Raw genomic sequence first — 17274 nt, 5'->3', positions numbered from 1 at the left:
AAGAAAACACACGCTTACCTTTGGGGGACAGGTGAAGCCCATCCCAGCTGAGCATGTCCCTCGTTGTAATGTGTGGGTCATTGTCCAGGAAGCCGAAGCCTGCCTCGAGACACCACTGCCGAAGCCGCCAGTTGGTCTCTCTTTTTAGTTCTACTCCTTTTAGTACAGGGGATTTATGATAGCTAAGAAGGGTTGTATTGGGAGGAGGAGGAATGATTGGAATGCCTTGTGCTTTGGCTATGGCTAGGTGGCATATGGACTCTTGGGGAACATAGGGCACCTATGCATGTGATAGACCTCTGCTCTGACACATGCTAATTAGCACATTTTGGACTAGACTTGATTAATTGAGTCTGCTGGAGCATGCTAACTAGTGTGCTCTGGCAGCCTCTGCATGATGTGTATGTGGTGCCCCCAGATTTCAAAATGGCATTTGGGGCACTGTAACTAAAGTTTGTTGAATAAGCTTTAGTTAAAGTGCCCCGCCACCATTTTGAAGCAAGGCACACTGTGTACATGTGTTGCTGTGGGTGCTTAAATTAGACCAGCTCTGAGAGTCGCTCTGATTAAAGGACCCTTCACTCCAGAGCACATGTATGGACACCCATAAATACCAGATACATTTTACCAGATAATCTGTGTTGAAATGGAGCAAAGAAAAATGGAATTATATTATTTGTTAATTTTTTCCTTTTCCTTTTAGTTGGCTGCTAGGAAAGCCTGTATAGGAAGTAGAGGAGAAAGAGATCCATCCCATGCCAACTGCTCCCCTGTGTCCAGGCAGAACCAGTTAAACTCCTATATCTCTTTCATTGAGGCTTCTAGGGAAGAAATGGGATAACTACAATTTCTCTCTTTCTTCCCTAGAATTGAAAGTAATTCTGGGAAACAGAAGATGATGAACATTTACTTTTTCTGAGTTGCCTTTCATACCCTAATAACTCCTTTTTCAAAGTTTAAATAAATTGTAGGAGTTGGACTCCTATCTAACAAATTCTGGACATACGGATTATAATTCATGAGTGCATAAATATCATTATATGTACCAAACAATCTACAATTTCAAATGAAGCAGTGTTTGATGAGATGCATCATTTGTCATTCATCAATATACAGAGAAAATAAATTGGGAATGAATTGAGTGAGATTAACATTTATGCTTAACATGGCTGTGGAATTGGCTTTATTGAGAAATCTTCCAAGTTGTGATTTGCATTGCAGATAAGCACACCTCAGTTTCAGTATCGTTATACCACTATCTGCTACATAGCAGTAGTTTCAGGACATAGGCTGGAAGATGGTTTGGAAATAATACATAAAATAGAACTAAAGTATAATAAAGGGTATGTTTTGTGTTTTAGATGACTGTCCATCCTTTTGTAGAAGTTTCTTTCCAGCATGCAGTTTATCAGACTAGCACTGCCGATGGTTCTCATCCATGTTGGAATGAAGAACTTCAAATGGATTTTATGTAAGTTTTTCCACTTTTACAACATGAAACAATACAGCAAAATGGTTGTTAAGCTCTATAATAAAAGTATAAAAGTCAGCAGCTAGATTCCCTTCCCCACTGGAACCAAGAGCAAACTTGTAACTCAGAACGCTTCCTGCAAAGCATTTGCAGTTACAGCTGGGAGCTGCATTTCTGTCTGCACCTTTGTTTTCTCTTTGTCAAGAAATAGGACAACCCTGTCATAGGCCATGTTTTGAAAATAAAGGAAAGTTATTGCTGTCCACTTGTCATTTATTCTATCTGAAATGAGTTGGAACAACGGCTCTCAATTTTTTGCCTCTTTTCCCCTTTTTAGGGGGTGTGTTGTAGGAAGGAAGAGAGCCTGGTGAAGGGGATGTGGATGCAGTGCACTCCATTCTGGTTATTCTCTGTGACTATAATTAGTCAATAATGATTTTTACAAATTGGAATAATTTAGAGTAGACATGAAGTTAGGAGCCAAAATTAGGGAGGTCAAAATGTGGCTTGAAGCATTTTCCAACTATTTTTCACTGTTCGATGCTGTGAAATGTATGAAAGAATGGAGATGTTAACACTGTTTAGGAAATTTGGGACAGAAATCAGTGGAACTATGTTGGTTCTCAGCAACTAGGTTTCTGTCCTAATTTATTTGACTGCTGAAATAATAATGAAATAAAATAGCTTTTACCAAATTTATCTCTGAGGGTCAGTAGAGTTAAACTGGAATGATAGTCACCTTTTGTTTTAGCATACTGATTTAGTTTGATTTCTTTAAATTTGTTCATGATTCTTTAATATTTTAAGAACATTAAAGAGTAATTATATTATTTTTAATTGTAACAATGTCTGGAAGAAAAGAGGCGAGTAAAATTAATTCTGTCTGTAATTACAGATCTCCAGGACATGACTACAGCTTTTCAGGCCTGTCTAAAATTAAAGACAATATATGTGTCAACATTTTTGATGAAGTTATTTTGGAAAAACATGAGGTAAGTAGCATAAACACAATAATGGACTTTAGTTTCTCAAGTTATTGTGTGCTGTGTAAATTACTATAAACATGAACACATCTACATTTTGTCTTTCCTATTTGGAATAAACTATAATATTGCTTTTCCAGTTTTGAATGAGCTTCGCTTCCATCTTAGAATTTTAGAAATTCCATTCAGAAATATTGTGGCCATTATGACAGTTTAGGTTTGAGCTGTGAGAAAATAGTTTGATTTTCTGCCAAAAAATTGGCATTTGATGCACATTAAAATGTATATTTTTTACCAACCCTTGAAAATTTTAATTCAGAACTACTTCTGTAGTTTCTCATGCTATTTGTACAGTGGTGTCCAACCTTTCTGGGATGCAGACCAGATGTGGTATGGGGTCAGTCTACAAGTTGGATCTGACGGATGTGTTTTGTCTATGGGCCCTATCCAATGCAGGGTTGTTACATGGGAATGATCCATCATATAGTCCCAGCCCTACGTGTGCCAGATCAGGATCTCTCCCCAGACCCAACTCTACATATGCTGGGTTGCGTTTTGGCCCCATGTACCAGATCAAGCCCTGATCTGATGCATGGGGTCCTGTGATCTGGCCACAGTTTGAAATTGTCCTCTCTGGGCAACCTGGCCAGATTACATTCCCCAGAATACTCTGTGGACCCTATCACTGAGCTTCTTCAGTCTGTCATCTAAGGCCCTGGCTATAGTACCTCATGAAAAACCTTCCCCAACTAAGAGAACAGTAGCAGGAAGCAATTGATGTATAGCATTTATAAGACACTGTGCCAGCATTTCTAAATTAGGTTTCTGTTCACAGGTGTTATTTTTCTGGTTTGATTGTTTAGTTTTTCAAATTAAATTCAATTTTTTTCATGGAAAGCAGGTAATTCTGTGAAATATTTTGCTTAGTTGAAGATAATTGTGGATGGAAAACTTGTTAAAATATTAAAAAGTTCTATCTTATTTCCACTTTAAATTTGTCTAAATTTACATATTAGCTTTTGTTATGCCAGTGTCCTCTAGGTTAAAAAGTCCATTAGTACCGTAATATTTCATAGATTTCATAGACATCAGGGCTGGAAAGGACCTCGGGAGATCATCGAGTCCAGCCCCCTGCCCAAAGGGCAGGAAGTCAGCTGGGGTCATAGGATCCCAGCAAGATAAGCATCCAATTTACTCTTGAAGGTATTCATTGTAGGTGCTTGAACCACCTCCGATGGCAGGCTGTTCCAGACCTTGGGGGCTCGGACAGTAAAGAAATTCTTCCTTATGTCCAGCCTGAAACGGTCTTGCAGGAGTTTATGACCGTTCGACCTAGTCATCCCTTGGGGCCCTCTGGTAAACAAATGTTCCCCCAGATATTGGTGGTCACCCCTGATAAACTTATAGGTGGCCATCAGATCAACCCTCAGCCTGCACTTTTCCAGGCTAAAGAACCCCATATCTTTTTTCATGTAGGCTTTTTTTTGCTGTCATCTAGTCATATTTTTATTCTCTCTTTAATGATTAACTTCCTAAGTCTCAGATTGAAAGGCAGATTTTCTGAGTTTGAATGATTATTTTCAGTCTTTTCTGAAGCTTTTACCATTTTCCTAGGTTACAAAATAATTTTTTTCATTGTGACATATTCAGTGTTTCATTATGGATTTATTGTTATACATTGTGTTGCCATATATCAACATTTGTAATGAGATGTCTGCTTTAATTTTTATTTTAACAGAATAGATATACCTTAAACATTATTATATTTTACAGTTTATTTCATATAGAGATATTCTATAGAGAGTCCTGCTTCTGCATAACTTTTCCGTTATTTTTGTCTTTGAGGGTAATAACACTTCTGTGTGTTTCTCAGCAATACAGTATAGGATAGGAATAAGGCCTTGTGATTTCAACAGTTGTCTTGTGTATAGACAACAGATATAAACAAATATTGATAAGAAACTGAATCTAGCTTTAGTGCGGTTACCAATAATTTATCATCATTGTCATCAGCATCTTCATTATCATCACCACAGTAAAATTCTTTAAGCCATTCCCTGAGTCTTGACCCAGTGCATTATTCTAACCATTGTCAGTTAGGCCAATCAGCCTAACTTCCATCCTAGGGAAAACCCTAGAAAAGTTCATCAAGGAGTCTATCTGTGATAAGCTTGCAGAAGGTAAGATTCTGAATGATAGCCAGCGTGGCTTTCTTGCAGGCAGGTCTTACCTTACCAACCTTATCTTCTTCTATGGCCAGGTAACTCGCCACCTGAGAGAGCAGGTTGATATTGTATACCACAACTTCCAAAAGGTCTTTGATCTAGTCTCCCACAATGTCCTTGAAAGCAAATTGGCGGATTGCAGGCTTAACTTTGAGACAGTCAGTTGGGTGAGAAACTGGCGGCAGGATAGGACCCCGAGTGTCGTAGTGAATGGCTCTGTGCCATCCAGGCAAGAAGTGGGAAGTGGTGTCCCAGAGGGGTCGGTGCTTGGTTCAGTACTTTTCAACATCTTTATTAACTATTTGGATGTGGGGGTGAAGAGCTCGCTGGCCAAGTTTGCGGATAACACTAAGTTATGGGGAAGCATGGTCACACTTGAAGACAGGCTACAGATATGGGCAAACCTAGCCAGACTAACAAGTTGGGCGGATTGGAACCTGATGAAGTTCAGCAATGAGAAATGTAAAGTGAACCACCTCAGGACTAACAACCCCCAACACACCTACTAGCTTGTCAGCACCAAACTGACTAGCACCATGAATGAAAGGGACCTAGGGGTAATAACAGACTACAGTATAAATTGAGCCAGCAGTGCAATGCTGTAGCTAGTAGGACAAATAATACTCTGGCATGCATCAATCAATGCATCTCCAGCAAAACCAAGGAGGTGATTCTTACTCAGCACTGGTGAGAATGCAGCTGGAGTGCTACATCCAGTTTTAGGCACCACACTATAACAAGGACACGGATAAGCTTGAGAGAGTCCAAAGAAGAGTCATCTGTATGATCAGAGTCTTACACAGGAAGCCATACGAGGAAAGGCAGAGAGATCTGGGACTCTTCATCTTGAAGAAAAGAAGGCTGAGAAGGGACCTGGTAGCAGCTTACTGCTACACTAGGGGATTACATCAAGGGGTCAGTGAGCAACTGTTCACCAGGGCATTCAAGGGGAAAACTAGGAGCAATGACCACAAACTTCTGGAAGACTGATTCAGGCTCAACATTAGGAAAAAATTCTTCACAATCAGGGTGTCTAGACTGTGGAATAAGCTCCCTCCAGAGGTGGTGCAATCACCTACCCTGGAAATCTTCAAGAGGAGACTAGACAGTCACATTGGTGGGGTCACCTGACTCCCAGTTATCTTTCCTGCTTGGTGCAGGGGGCTGGATCCCATGATCTTCCAAGGTCCCTTCCAGCCTTACATCATTGTTTCATAGTTTAATCCACCTGGGCTCCCACCTGATCATTGGCTCATAAACAACTACCAAATAGGGAAACTCAAAAGAAAGGTCCATCTTTTATTATTTTTCAGGAAAATCAAATCACTCAATTCACTTTCATAGTTTCACATTTATAAATCTATGAAACATTATAGATATTTTTATTATCCTGAATCAAACTGCTAATAAAACTTCTGATGATGAGCCATGTATAATTCTAATACGAACAAAATTATTACATTACCAGCTCTCAGCTTGTTACTTCATTCACAATATAATTTAAGACCGATTCCTGTAAATAGTTATACTGGTATAGTCACTGCATCCACATGCAGCACCAAAATTTCCACTAGAGGATTTATTTGGAGATTGGGGTCTCATTGAGCTATGGATTTGTAAAACTTAATAATTTGAGGATTTTTTAAAATAAAAAACTAGCTAAGTCATCTACTTGCCTATTTAATATTTTTACCTTATGAATGAAATATTGGAGGGAGTTAAATGCTGAGAGAAAGAGGCATAAAGGTATAGGAACAAGCAGAGAAGAGTATCACAGATCTTACCACATCTTTTTTTTTTAAGTTCTGATCTTTTCTTTCTGTATACTAAACTGAAACTCCCATCAAGACCTTCATAATTTTCCGTATTTCTATACTCGATCTATTCAAACTGAAAATGATAAAGGGAAATCCTCAGGTGGTAAAATGTCAGGAGTGTATAGAATGAGGAAGGTTGGGAAGACTAGATTGAAGCAGCATACACAGCTCCTTGTCAGACCCTCATTTGGTATAGAAGTCCCCAGGGAAATGCTATTATCTTTGGCTTCTCTGTGTTATGGGGTATGCCAATTGAGGGAGCATTGAGGGAGAAGAAAAGTGTGTAAAAGCCATAATTCCTCTCCTCAGCTGTGCTGAGCATAAACTGGTTGTAGCTGTGGGTTGAACTCAGGAGACATCTAGATTCATAAATAATGGGTAAATTAAGAAAAATCTTCTGGATTTTATTATGAAAGTGTTTGATTTTGTGAACATATGGATTTATTGAGTTATCACATTCTATTTTATATGAGCAATTCATCGGTTCATTGAACACCTTGGGCACATCTATACATGCAAATAATCCGAGAACAGTTTACTCGAGTAAACAACTCGAGAGTAAACTTTCCCGGGCACATGTCTACAAGTACAGGAACGCAGGAGCAGATTTACTTCTCCTAGCATGTGGAAGCAGGGGTGTCACGGAGTCACGTAAGTGCCCTGTGACTGTGAGTGTGATTGGCAGAGCTGCCAATCACCCAGGCAGCTCAGGTGCCGGTTACCAGGGCGACCAGGTGGGTCACATGGCCAGAAGGGGGCAGGGCCGGGCCTTTATAAACAGCTTAGGCCGGAGCCTGCCTAGCAGTTCCCTTCTGGCTGCCGCAGGAGCAGGAGCTCTGCGACTGAGCTGAGTGGCCTGAGTTAGTGGTCGCAGCCTTACCACACTAACCGGCTGCGATGATGTGGGGAACAAGAACGCCCTAAAGGGAGGTAGGCTTGAGAGCCTTGGTGGGGCTTGTGTTGATGTTTGGAGCAGGGAGACTCTGTGTGGTTTATGTTACAGCCGGGTGGCTTGAGTTTATGTTACAGTTTGCACCGGAGGACCGGGTGAGGCTGTAGGGGAGTGAGGAGGCCTCAACGGGGCTCCCCAACAGCTTGGGGGTTCCAGGTGCCCAGTAGGGGCACAGTGCCAGCGGGGCACTATTGTCTGTGCTGGAGAGGCACCGTATTGCGCCGGGGAGGCGCGGTGTGCGGGGTTGCAGACCCCAGCCCATAAGGGCGGTGTTTTGCCCAGTGGGGCAACCAGACCCAGAGAAGGGTCAAGGGGACAGGCACAGCGGCGGTCGCCTGTGCCCCTAGCATGCGGAGCGCTGTGTCGGCCCCAGAGAGGGCAAGGCCCCAGAGCGGGGCAGAGAAAGAGAGAGGGCGAGCAGGCGAGAAATGCCGGCAAGGGCGCCGGTATTAGGGCGGCGGTAGCGAGCCGGACCCAGGGGGCGCCAGCAATAGTCGGACGCCGGTGAGACAGGCCCGGGGTGCAGGGAGCAGGCTGGAAGATAGGAGCCTGGCCCAAGGGGGCGCCAAGCGGGCGTGGAGCCCTGGGTGCCCGAGAGAGAGAGAGAGGGCACCAGAGGGGCGAGGGACCATACAACGTCCCCCGGAACAGCTGCGAGGCTTGGGGCATGCTGAAGGGGAGGTTTGGAGGCATCTCTATAAGCCCTTAAGGCGGGGCGCATAGAGATACCCCATTTCGGAATAGGGGCAGGAACATCGGTACCATCAACTAGGGGAATAGAGGCAGCCTCCCATACAACTTATTTGTCATCAAAGTCGTGGCGGGCTAGATTCTGAGGGTGCTGAGTCCACCCTAACGTGACGGTAGGGGGCGATAGGGAGTTCACGGCCGCTCCTAGGCCCCACTCCCTCACAAGGGGATACACACCAATGGTGAACCCAGGAATAACGGCCTCTGGAAATTCCCCTTGCAGCACCTGGGTAAAGCAGGGAAAGGGCTGGAGAGTTCTCATGTGCTGCTGCAGGAACGGTATCAGTGGCTGACTGATGGAGGAAGTGAGAGCCCCACTTTGTTAGCTCCTGCTTGCTTTGAATTGGAAGATGCCCAAGGGCTGACAGCATAAATGCACATCCGCTGCAGGTGGAAGGTGGCAAGGGAGCAGGATGGAGGCATAGTGTGGAGCTGTGCCACAGCGAGAGCAAGTCAGATGCCAACAAGATCATGAGGGGAGAACTTCCTAGCTCGGGAGTTCAGAGGAACATCTGGCACCATGTACCCTGGCTCCTGGGAGAGGCAGCAGGGAGAGGAAGTCTTGGGACCCTCTCACTGAGTCAGATGTAGTGAGAGATGATTTAGCATTTTTGATTAGGAGCTGGCGAGCAGTGATGGCCCCAGAGTGTACCTACCTCTGAAGTGAATTAAGAGTGCATGATTAGCCAGTGAAATTAATTGGACTAATTAATATAGTTTGATAAAATTAGCTGGCATAATTTATTCATTTCTGATTAAATTAATTGGGCTAATTGCTTTCTTTAATGAACAGTCAATTATAGATGCCTCGTTGATTGAGTTAATTATTGCCGGTAGATTGACCGGCCAAATTAATTGGATGGACTGATTCACTTAGGAACCCATGCCTTGGGGACTTCTTTTTTTGAGCTCACTGAGAATTATTATGTAATGGCCTAAAAAATGAATTGAGTGATTTGATTTTCCTGAAGAATAATGAAGGACAGACCTTTCCTTTGAGTTTCCCTATTTGGTAGTTGTTTATGAGCTAACTATCAGGTGGGAGCCCAGGTGGATTAAACCCTAGTCTAAGGTGGCATCATTTTTCCCAGGCTTACATTGATTGCATCCAGTCAGCCGGCCTCGTGGGCATACTACACTGTGACAAGGAGATTAAACACCAGCATAATCTTCAATTGGCATGTAGAAGGCATGTGAAGGGAGGTGGAGCCCCATATATCACCTTTGTGTGTGGTCAGTGCACACTACAATTAATGACCCTTCCAACAGTATTCAAGATCAAGGCATGGCAGGCAGTGAGAGGGTCAGACTTCATGAGTGGGACACGGTGAGGGTCAAACTGTCCAGTCTGAAAAGCCAACACGCCAGGGGTTGGAATTCCCATGTACTGTGGCACAGGTCATACTGGCAGCACCACTCACATAGTAGCAGACTGCTCTCACCCCCTGCAGCTCTGTAATAGGACCCTGCATCAGCCAGTGGGAGCTCTAGGCTCCCCCTGGGTACTAGCCCAGAGACCAGAAGACAGCTGTCTCCTGGTGGAGGCTGGGACATTGCTCCCTGACCCCAGAAGCTGCCTGCTGCCAGGGTGGGCTCTGCCACTGGAACCCAGGCAGGGACAATGTCCCCTTGCCCCAGTAGCAGGGAGCTCCCAGCCCCCGTTCTATGATTGCGGGATCTGAACTGGGAGATACTTCCATACCAGCACCAGCCCTGCAGTCACAGGACCCAGGGTGAGAGTTCCTTCTCTCCCAGTGACAGCTCTGGGAGAGAAGAATGTTGGCACAGGGCTGGTGCTGGGAGATCCTTCTATTTGATAAATCAATAAATGTGATAAATCAATAAATCCATATGAAGAATCTGCTAATACTGGCCCCGCAATTACAGAACAGGTGCTTAGAGCTCCCTGCTGCTGTGACAGGGGAACATTGTCCTCACCGAGGCTCTGGTAGTGGAGCCTGCCCCAGCAGCAGGCAGCTCTTTGGGACAAGGAGCAATTTCCCACCCCCTGCTGCCTAGCTGACTAGGAGCACATTTGCTGCCAGTCAGACATCTACATATGTGCTACTGCACAGTAAGTAATCTCAAGTAAATTTGCTACTTGCATTTACAGGTAGCAAATTTATTCGTGATTAGAGCCAATTGCTGTGCAGTAAGTGTCTGCGCTTGTAGATGCGGACACTTACTGCACAGTAATTAGCTCTACTGAAGAATAAAGTGTCTCATGCAGCTGCTTCCCTCGTTCAGTCTTTTTAACAGGAAAAAACCTTGCCACTGATTTAATTTTTGTTAAAACGTCAACAACTTAAAATGAGATATGTTCTACTAAGCTTTCAAAGGCTTGTGGAATCTGTTTCAGCCAAAATATATATAGACGCATAATATTTAAAGAATAAAAGCCAACCTAAACTACCTATTTCAACAGGATACCTGTCCTGAGGGTTGCAGTGGTCACTTTTACATAAGAAAAAATTGGCTAGGATCAGTTAGTTTTCCTTTCTCTGCTCTTCTGGAACAATCAAAGGTAACATTGTAATATAACATTAAAAAAATTCTGTGGTATTAACCGAACCACCTAATAGTATTTGATGTTAATAAAAACAAGTCTTTTTATAAACATTTTAACACTGTCAGTAGTATGGTCTTCACATGGGATTATGAATGAATCTTATTGTTATGGTAACTCCTGTATGTTTCATCGTTTGTTCTTAAGCAATGATCATTTTCCCTGCAAAGTTAAGTGAGCTGATGTAAAGATTCTACTTGCATATAAAGTTCTACTAGTTTTTCTCTGATCTGAATGGAAGTAGATGGCTGAGAGGAGCTTCGCTGAGGGGTTTATCAGTCACACACAGTAGCGACATGTAGGGGGTGCATGGGGTGCACACACACCCCCTGAGAGCACCAGTGCACCCCCTGTCAGGCTGCTCCCTGTTTGGCTGGTAGGTAGGTGGGAGCACCGGTGCCCTCTGTGAGTGCTGGCTGAGGAGTGGGGCCATCTGCAAAAGTGGCCCCTTCTGGAAGTGGCATGGCCACTTTTTGCTGAGTGTGATTGGCTATGGGGTGCCTCCCCAGTCAGTAAGATCGGCCACTGGGGGATCCCCCTCCCCTGGTCACTGACTGGCACCAGCTGCCCATGATCATACACAATTCCAAGAAAAATGGACAGCTCAGCCAGACTAATAATTTTATTATATTCAAGCTCCAGACTCTGCTTTTGAGATGGGGGGAAGGAGGAGAAAAATGACTTTCACTGTAGTGTGGAAGAACTATGGGAAAATGCAAAACTAGTGATCAAGAAAAGAGAAACCTTAATCAGGCAGAGGAGCAATCTGATCTTGGCCTGCACAAAAACACTTGAGTTACTTACCCCTAAGCCACTGAAGATACAGAGGCCAATTGCTGTAGTTTATAGTTTCATAACAACATACTTATACAGAAATTCTATGGATTCTAGAATATTTTCACCCTTTTGCTGACTCTGGCCTCCTTTCTTCTACCATCACTGAAGTCCCTTACCTGTGGAAACAGGTTCCACAGCCAACAAGCAGTATATTTGTAGATTTAGGACAAAATATGCAGAAATTACATCTAATTGATAGCATGTGTTGAACTAGTCCTTGTTAGTTTAAATAAAACAATTCCAAATTTACTGCATAACTTCTGTTTCTTGACTTACTTCTGTATTTTGCTAGCTCCTTAGGGTGTATCTATATGTGCGCTTTAATGAACAGTAACCTATTTTAATAAGCATTAAAGTATCACTAAAAAAACAGTGGGCATTTTTACACATGCTTCCAATGCAGCGCTGGGCGATTTTTTAATTGGCGAGTTGTGCTAATTAAAAGTGCCTGCACATCACATGTACCAGCAGCACACGGTGCCTCTGCTGAAAGTATGGCAGCATTGCACTTTGAACTAAAGCACATCAAAATGTGTTTTAGCTCAAAGTGCACCGCCATCATTTTCTCAGCCTGGAGGTGCACTGTGCTACTGATGTATGTGACACATGAGGCTGTTAGGGCCCATCAGTTTACATGCTCCAGTAGACTCAATTAATAGAGTCTGCTCTGATGTACTGGATTTCCAGCATATTGGAGCAGGCTCCCCACATGTGCGTAAGTACTCCATGCTTTTTAGTTAATGCGTGTTAAAATAGGCTAATGCACAGCAAGTGTCACTTAAAGACTGTACTCTTTAGTTAATGCACATTAGCACAGGGTAATGCACATTTTCCTAGGACATCACAATAGAGGTACTAAATTAAATGCAGATTAACTGAAGTGCATTAATGTGCATGTAGACACACCCTTAGGGCATTTATAGATATACTCTGGGAGGCGAGGGAGCACTTTCATGCAGCTCAGAGAGCCACGCTAATGAAAAGTTCCTGGAGCGTCATGCGAATCAGCATTCCCATGCTGAAAAAAGGCAGGTGGGGTGCTTTGAACTAAAACTCATTGAAAGAGCTTTAGTTAGAGCACCCTGCTTCCATTTTTCAGTGTGAGGATACTGATACACATGTCTAGAGTCTGCTCTGACACATTGTAATTACAGAGCATTGGAGCAGCTTTCCTAAATGTGTATAGGAGCCCTTAGATTTTAAGCATTGCCCCTATTAAGGTAAATGTGATTATCTTGTGTCTTCCTCATATACATTTTCTGGGACTGAAGTCTATATTTATGGTATAGGACTGTCTCCCCAAGTAAAGACCATGTCTCTCATGGTATTTAATGTGATGTATTTATGTTTTCCCTAATATAATAACCTAGTTATGTTCACAGATCTGTGGGACATTTCAAGTAAATATGCCACCAGTTTTGCTTGGTTACACTTGGAGTAAGACACATGCATCTCCTAAAGAAGAGAGTTGTGGACAGAACTTAAAAGAATACACCTTTTTAACCATGTTTGCTACAATTGAACCTCAGTTATCATCTGTTGAAAAAGATTCAGAATCTGATAAGGTTGGAAGTTATACTTAGCTAATTAATATGCATATCCAAATTAAGAATTGTAAACAGGGTGAATTTATTTCTTAAAGCAAATTGTCTTTTGCTTATTATTGATTGTTTTCCTCTATATTCTGCCTTGAAATTAGGAATAGTATGAGTGTAACTATAACTGTGATTCTAGTTTTTAGATCATGAAGATGAAACACTTCTGCAAAGAGCATATATTTTTAAAAAAAGTTGCAAGGCAAAATTTCCAAAGAGAAGAATAATAACTTCTGTTTTTGACAGCGAAGGGAGAAATGTTTTAGTAACAAAATATATCAAGTCATTAAATCCACCACAACTGTTACTGGATATGTATCCTGATGATGTTAATGCAACTTTTGTAAGTAGGAGATTTTACTTTTTATCATACAGTAAGAACTTTCTGAATTGCTGAAATTAATTTATGACATTCAATCCAGAATTACTATAATTTACATTTTTTCTGCTATTGAAGCTCATGCTGTCAGGAATCACCGATGTAATAAATATGATAAAATCTTACATTGACTGTAGTTTTACATATTTAAATAAATAAAACTGATATTCACTCAAATGCTATTTATAAAATACATGATCTGATATTTACATATACTCTCATTTTATTTACAGGACCTTATTTCTCGATTTGTATCTTTAATTCCTTGTATATCAGATACTGTTGATGGAAATGATGATGTTGATATTTGGGTGACCTCTAAGGTAATAATTGTATAATAAATAGATGCAGATGAGTTCATAGGTGGTTGAAGTAATCATTTTTAACTGTATTAAAAATTCTGCTGGAAAAAGATTTTGACTTACAGAGCAAATAGATAAATCTTCAATGCCTGCCAGATACAGACCACATAGGTCCTTAGTCAAGCCCATCTCCAGCAAAATGAGTTCCTGTGCTAGGAAATTTAATTTGAATCATTCGGGTTTTGTAATAAAGTGATCATAAATTTAGAGGCAGCAGGATTATCATCTCCAAAATGTGCAGATTCCCAGGTATCCTTGGAGAAAAGAAGCCTGTGCCTAACTGTGAGTTCCTGTTTCCCCAGCAATACAGCAGTCCTCTTAGCTTCTACACTATACTCTCTAACTATAAGGAGTTGACAGCATAGGATTTCTGATAAACACATTGTTTTACCATTTCCATTTAGCACTGCATCAGTTTAGCTGCTGGAAATAAAGAAGAACATGCAGTACTTCTGTGTAACTACTTCCTGTATTTTGACAAAAAAGCATGGGTCGTGTTGGGAACATCTTTGTTAGAAGTAAGTGCACTGTTTAAGAAGGGCTTACGTATTTGTTGATTTCATCCCTTGCAACAACATAAACTATATAATGTGTTAGACAGACTAAAATACACATCTGTCATATCAGACTATTTTGTCTGTGGCATTTAGTCCAGCATCCTGTCTTCTAGAGAGTCTAGTACCACTTGATAAAAAGAAGGTAACTAGAAGTCTCATTATGGACATAGTGAATAATATGACTCAAGGGATATTTCTTCCTTAATTCTTTAATCTTTTGAAAGTGCTACTAAGCACTTCCTTTCAGTGAGTCCCTTAGGTTAAAGATGTTAGCAAAAGGTGTTTATATCACCAATTTTAAATGTATTGCCTTTCAGTTCTACTGTATTTTCCCATATTTTTGTTTGATGAAGGTAAGGTAAGTAAAAACACCCCATTTTCTTCTCTTGCATTTTTTATTTTCTCTATCCTTTGTGGTTTCTCTACTCAACTCCAGTTTAAATTCAACAGGTTCATTATTTCAATCTAATTCAGTCTCTTTATTCATATTTGAAATGAAAATTAATATCCTTGTGACTAAGTTATATTCAAAATAAGCCTTATTTTTACAAGGTAAAGGAATATTCATGAGGGAGCCCTTACCTATGCTATACCTGTTCTATCAGTAAATAGAAAATTGCACTCCTGTAACTTTCACATAAGAAAAAGGAAGTAAGTGTAAAATTAGTTCTTCTTTTTACTAAAAAGAAGGGGCATCTTTAACAAAACTTCATAGTTGTATTGCAAATGAGTGAAAAAATGGAACATTAGCTTATCTTTCTTTCTTTCTTGGTGGTGTTCTGTATATTTGATGATATTTGCTCTTTGTTGATCCAGGGAAAAGTGGCATATGTCTTGACTCTGGAAAATGGAGAATATTTCCTTTGGAATCCCCTGAATGGACAGTGTTACAAACCATTTGATGCATTTTGTCCCTTACAGAGCATTGACTGCTTAATTGATTGGGAAAATGTAAGTATGTTTGGAAAAAAAAAAAAAAAAAAAAAGCCAAGAATGGTTTCAAGTTATGTATAGGTGACGTGTGAAGCAGTATTTTAAGGCAGGGCTGTCCAACTCATGGCCTCTGAGTTGAAAGGTTAACTTGTAGTCCACAGCTTCCAACCTGGCTGCTGCTTCTGCCACTACTCCTTTGGCTGCTTACTGGGGTTTCTGGGTTCCCTTCCTTTTCTCCAGCTTCTGCTTACTGTCTCACCCGTGGCATGAGATGTCATGACCCAAGTGGTAGGGAGACTAGAGAAGTTTATACAGCCTGTGTGGATTCAAAAGTTGAACAGACCTGTTTCAGGAGATCAAGTACAGTGGCATAGACTTGAAAAAGAATTGACAAAGAATAAAAAATTAAAGATATTCATATGAGAGAGAGAGAAATGGGACCAGCTTTTGGTGAGAGCCTGTTGCACCCCTAAGAGTGAAGACCTCTGGCAGACCTCTCCAGTGGATGCCAGCTTGACCCCCAGTGTGGAGCCAAGTGGGGTCCTTGTTAGGTGGGGTCTAGCTATAGGGGGAAGCTGAGCAGAGCTGAGGAGGGTTTTGCCCGTCCCCCTGGCTCTTACTTAGCCCAGCCCCCAGGGAACCGTGTGACCAGAGCCGTGCAACCAGGTGCGCCCTGGGTCTGGTGTGTGTGAGTTAGTGCAACAGTTTGGGGAAGGGGGGGTACTTACTGGCCCCTTTCTCCAGTGGGACAGGCTGGTGGCTGGTCCCTGCGAGTGAGTGCTGTAATCTTGTGCATCATGAGATCTTGCAAGGCTTGCTATGAGCCTCGAGATTTAAAAGTTTTCAAAGGTCCCAATGGAAGTTTTTCTTCAGTTAGGACCAGATCTTGGTGGGAGATGCATGGGTGCAAGCCCATTGTGCCCCTAAGAGCAAAGACCTCCGGTGGACTCCTCCAGCAGACCCCAGCCTGACCCCCCAGTGTGGAGCTGGGAGGTAAGTGGGGCCCACCGTATGTGGTCATTACCTAGAGGGGCCAGCTGAATGGAGCCAAGGAGAGCCTCCCCAGCTCCTACTTAGCCCAGCCCCCAGGGAGCCACGCAGACAGGCTCACTCTGGGCCTAATGTGCCTGAGTTAGCATAGGAATTTGTGCGGAACGGCATGCAAAAGGGTTATCAGTAGGGCATTTTTGCTCCTGAGTCGCCTCCTGGTTGCCCCACACATGGCACAGGAGTTGTCTACTGCACCTCCAGGCAGCAGAAGCCCCCCACACTGAGGATAGTCCTCTGGTGCTGGACATCAGGTAAAGGGGACGAGGGATCAACCCTTCCCTCAACCCCCCTCTGTAGGGACCTGGGGAATCCCCCTGGCTGCTTGGCCAGCCGGGTAGCTATGAGATCCCCCTACAGGCAGCTGCTCGAACCTGCCTGCCAAGCCACAGCAGCAGTAGCTGGTGAAGATCACTGGGTGCAGTAACACCCACCTGGTCTCCCATGTATGCAAACATCTGGGGAACTGTGTGACCAGAACTTGCCCTGCAATATGGTTGCTACACACCGCGCACCCAGGCGTCCTGTCCTGGATGGACCACCCTCCGCCCCGTGGTACCTCAGAGGCCCGCACCCAGACAGAGCCTATGGTTCCATACCAGAAAGGAATACGTCTATATCAGCAGGGACTGCAGAAATGAGACAAGGACAGCTAAGGCAGGCATGGAAATCAAGCTGGCAACTGTAACTGTCTTATAGTTTTTAGCAAAGACTTTATATTATTTTCTCTTTTTTTTGTGTAACTGCCGCGCGGCACTCTCACATTTATGTAACCTTGAAGTAGACTGTTAATCAAAATG

The 17274-nt window shown here is 42.6% G+C and overlaps 1 protein-coding gene across 1 annotated transcript in view; it reads left to right on the top strand.

Moving 5' to 3' along the window:
• CC2D2B (coiled-coil and C2 domain containing 2B) overlaps positions 1-17274 on the top strand; it is a 36089-nt gene that overhangs the window by 1165 nt on the left and 17650 nt on the right. The window contains exons 2-9 of the mRNA XM_019556318.1: positions 1362-1471; positions 2367-2463; positions 10624-10722; positions 12984-13166; positions 13336-13539; positions 13809-13898; positions 14342-14455; positions 15311-15445. Coding sequence (XP_019411863.1) covers positions 1362-1471; positions 2367-2463; positions 10624-10722; positions 12984-13166; positions 13336-13539; positions 13809-13898; positions 14342-14455; positions 15311-15445 — 1032 coding nt within the window. The remainder of the gene's footprint in view (positions 1-1361; positions 1472-2366; positions 2464-10623; positions 10723-12983; positions 13167-13335; positions 13540-13808; positions 13899-14341; positions 14456-15310; positions 15446-17274) is intronic.

The sequence above is a fragment of the Crocodylus porosus genome, unplaced genomic scaffold (assembly GCF_001723895.1).
Source record: "Crocodylus porosus isolate Cpor-Errol unplaced genomic scaffold, CroPor_comp1, whole genome shotgun sequence".
Taxonomy (NCBI): Eukaryota; Metazoa; Chordata; order Crocodylia; family Crocodylidae; genus Crocodylus; species Crocodylus porosus.
The sequence above is the reverse complement of the archived record's forward strand: the minus strand, read 5'-3'. Positions and strand labels throughout refer to the sequence as shown.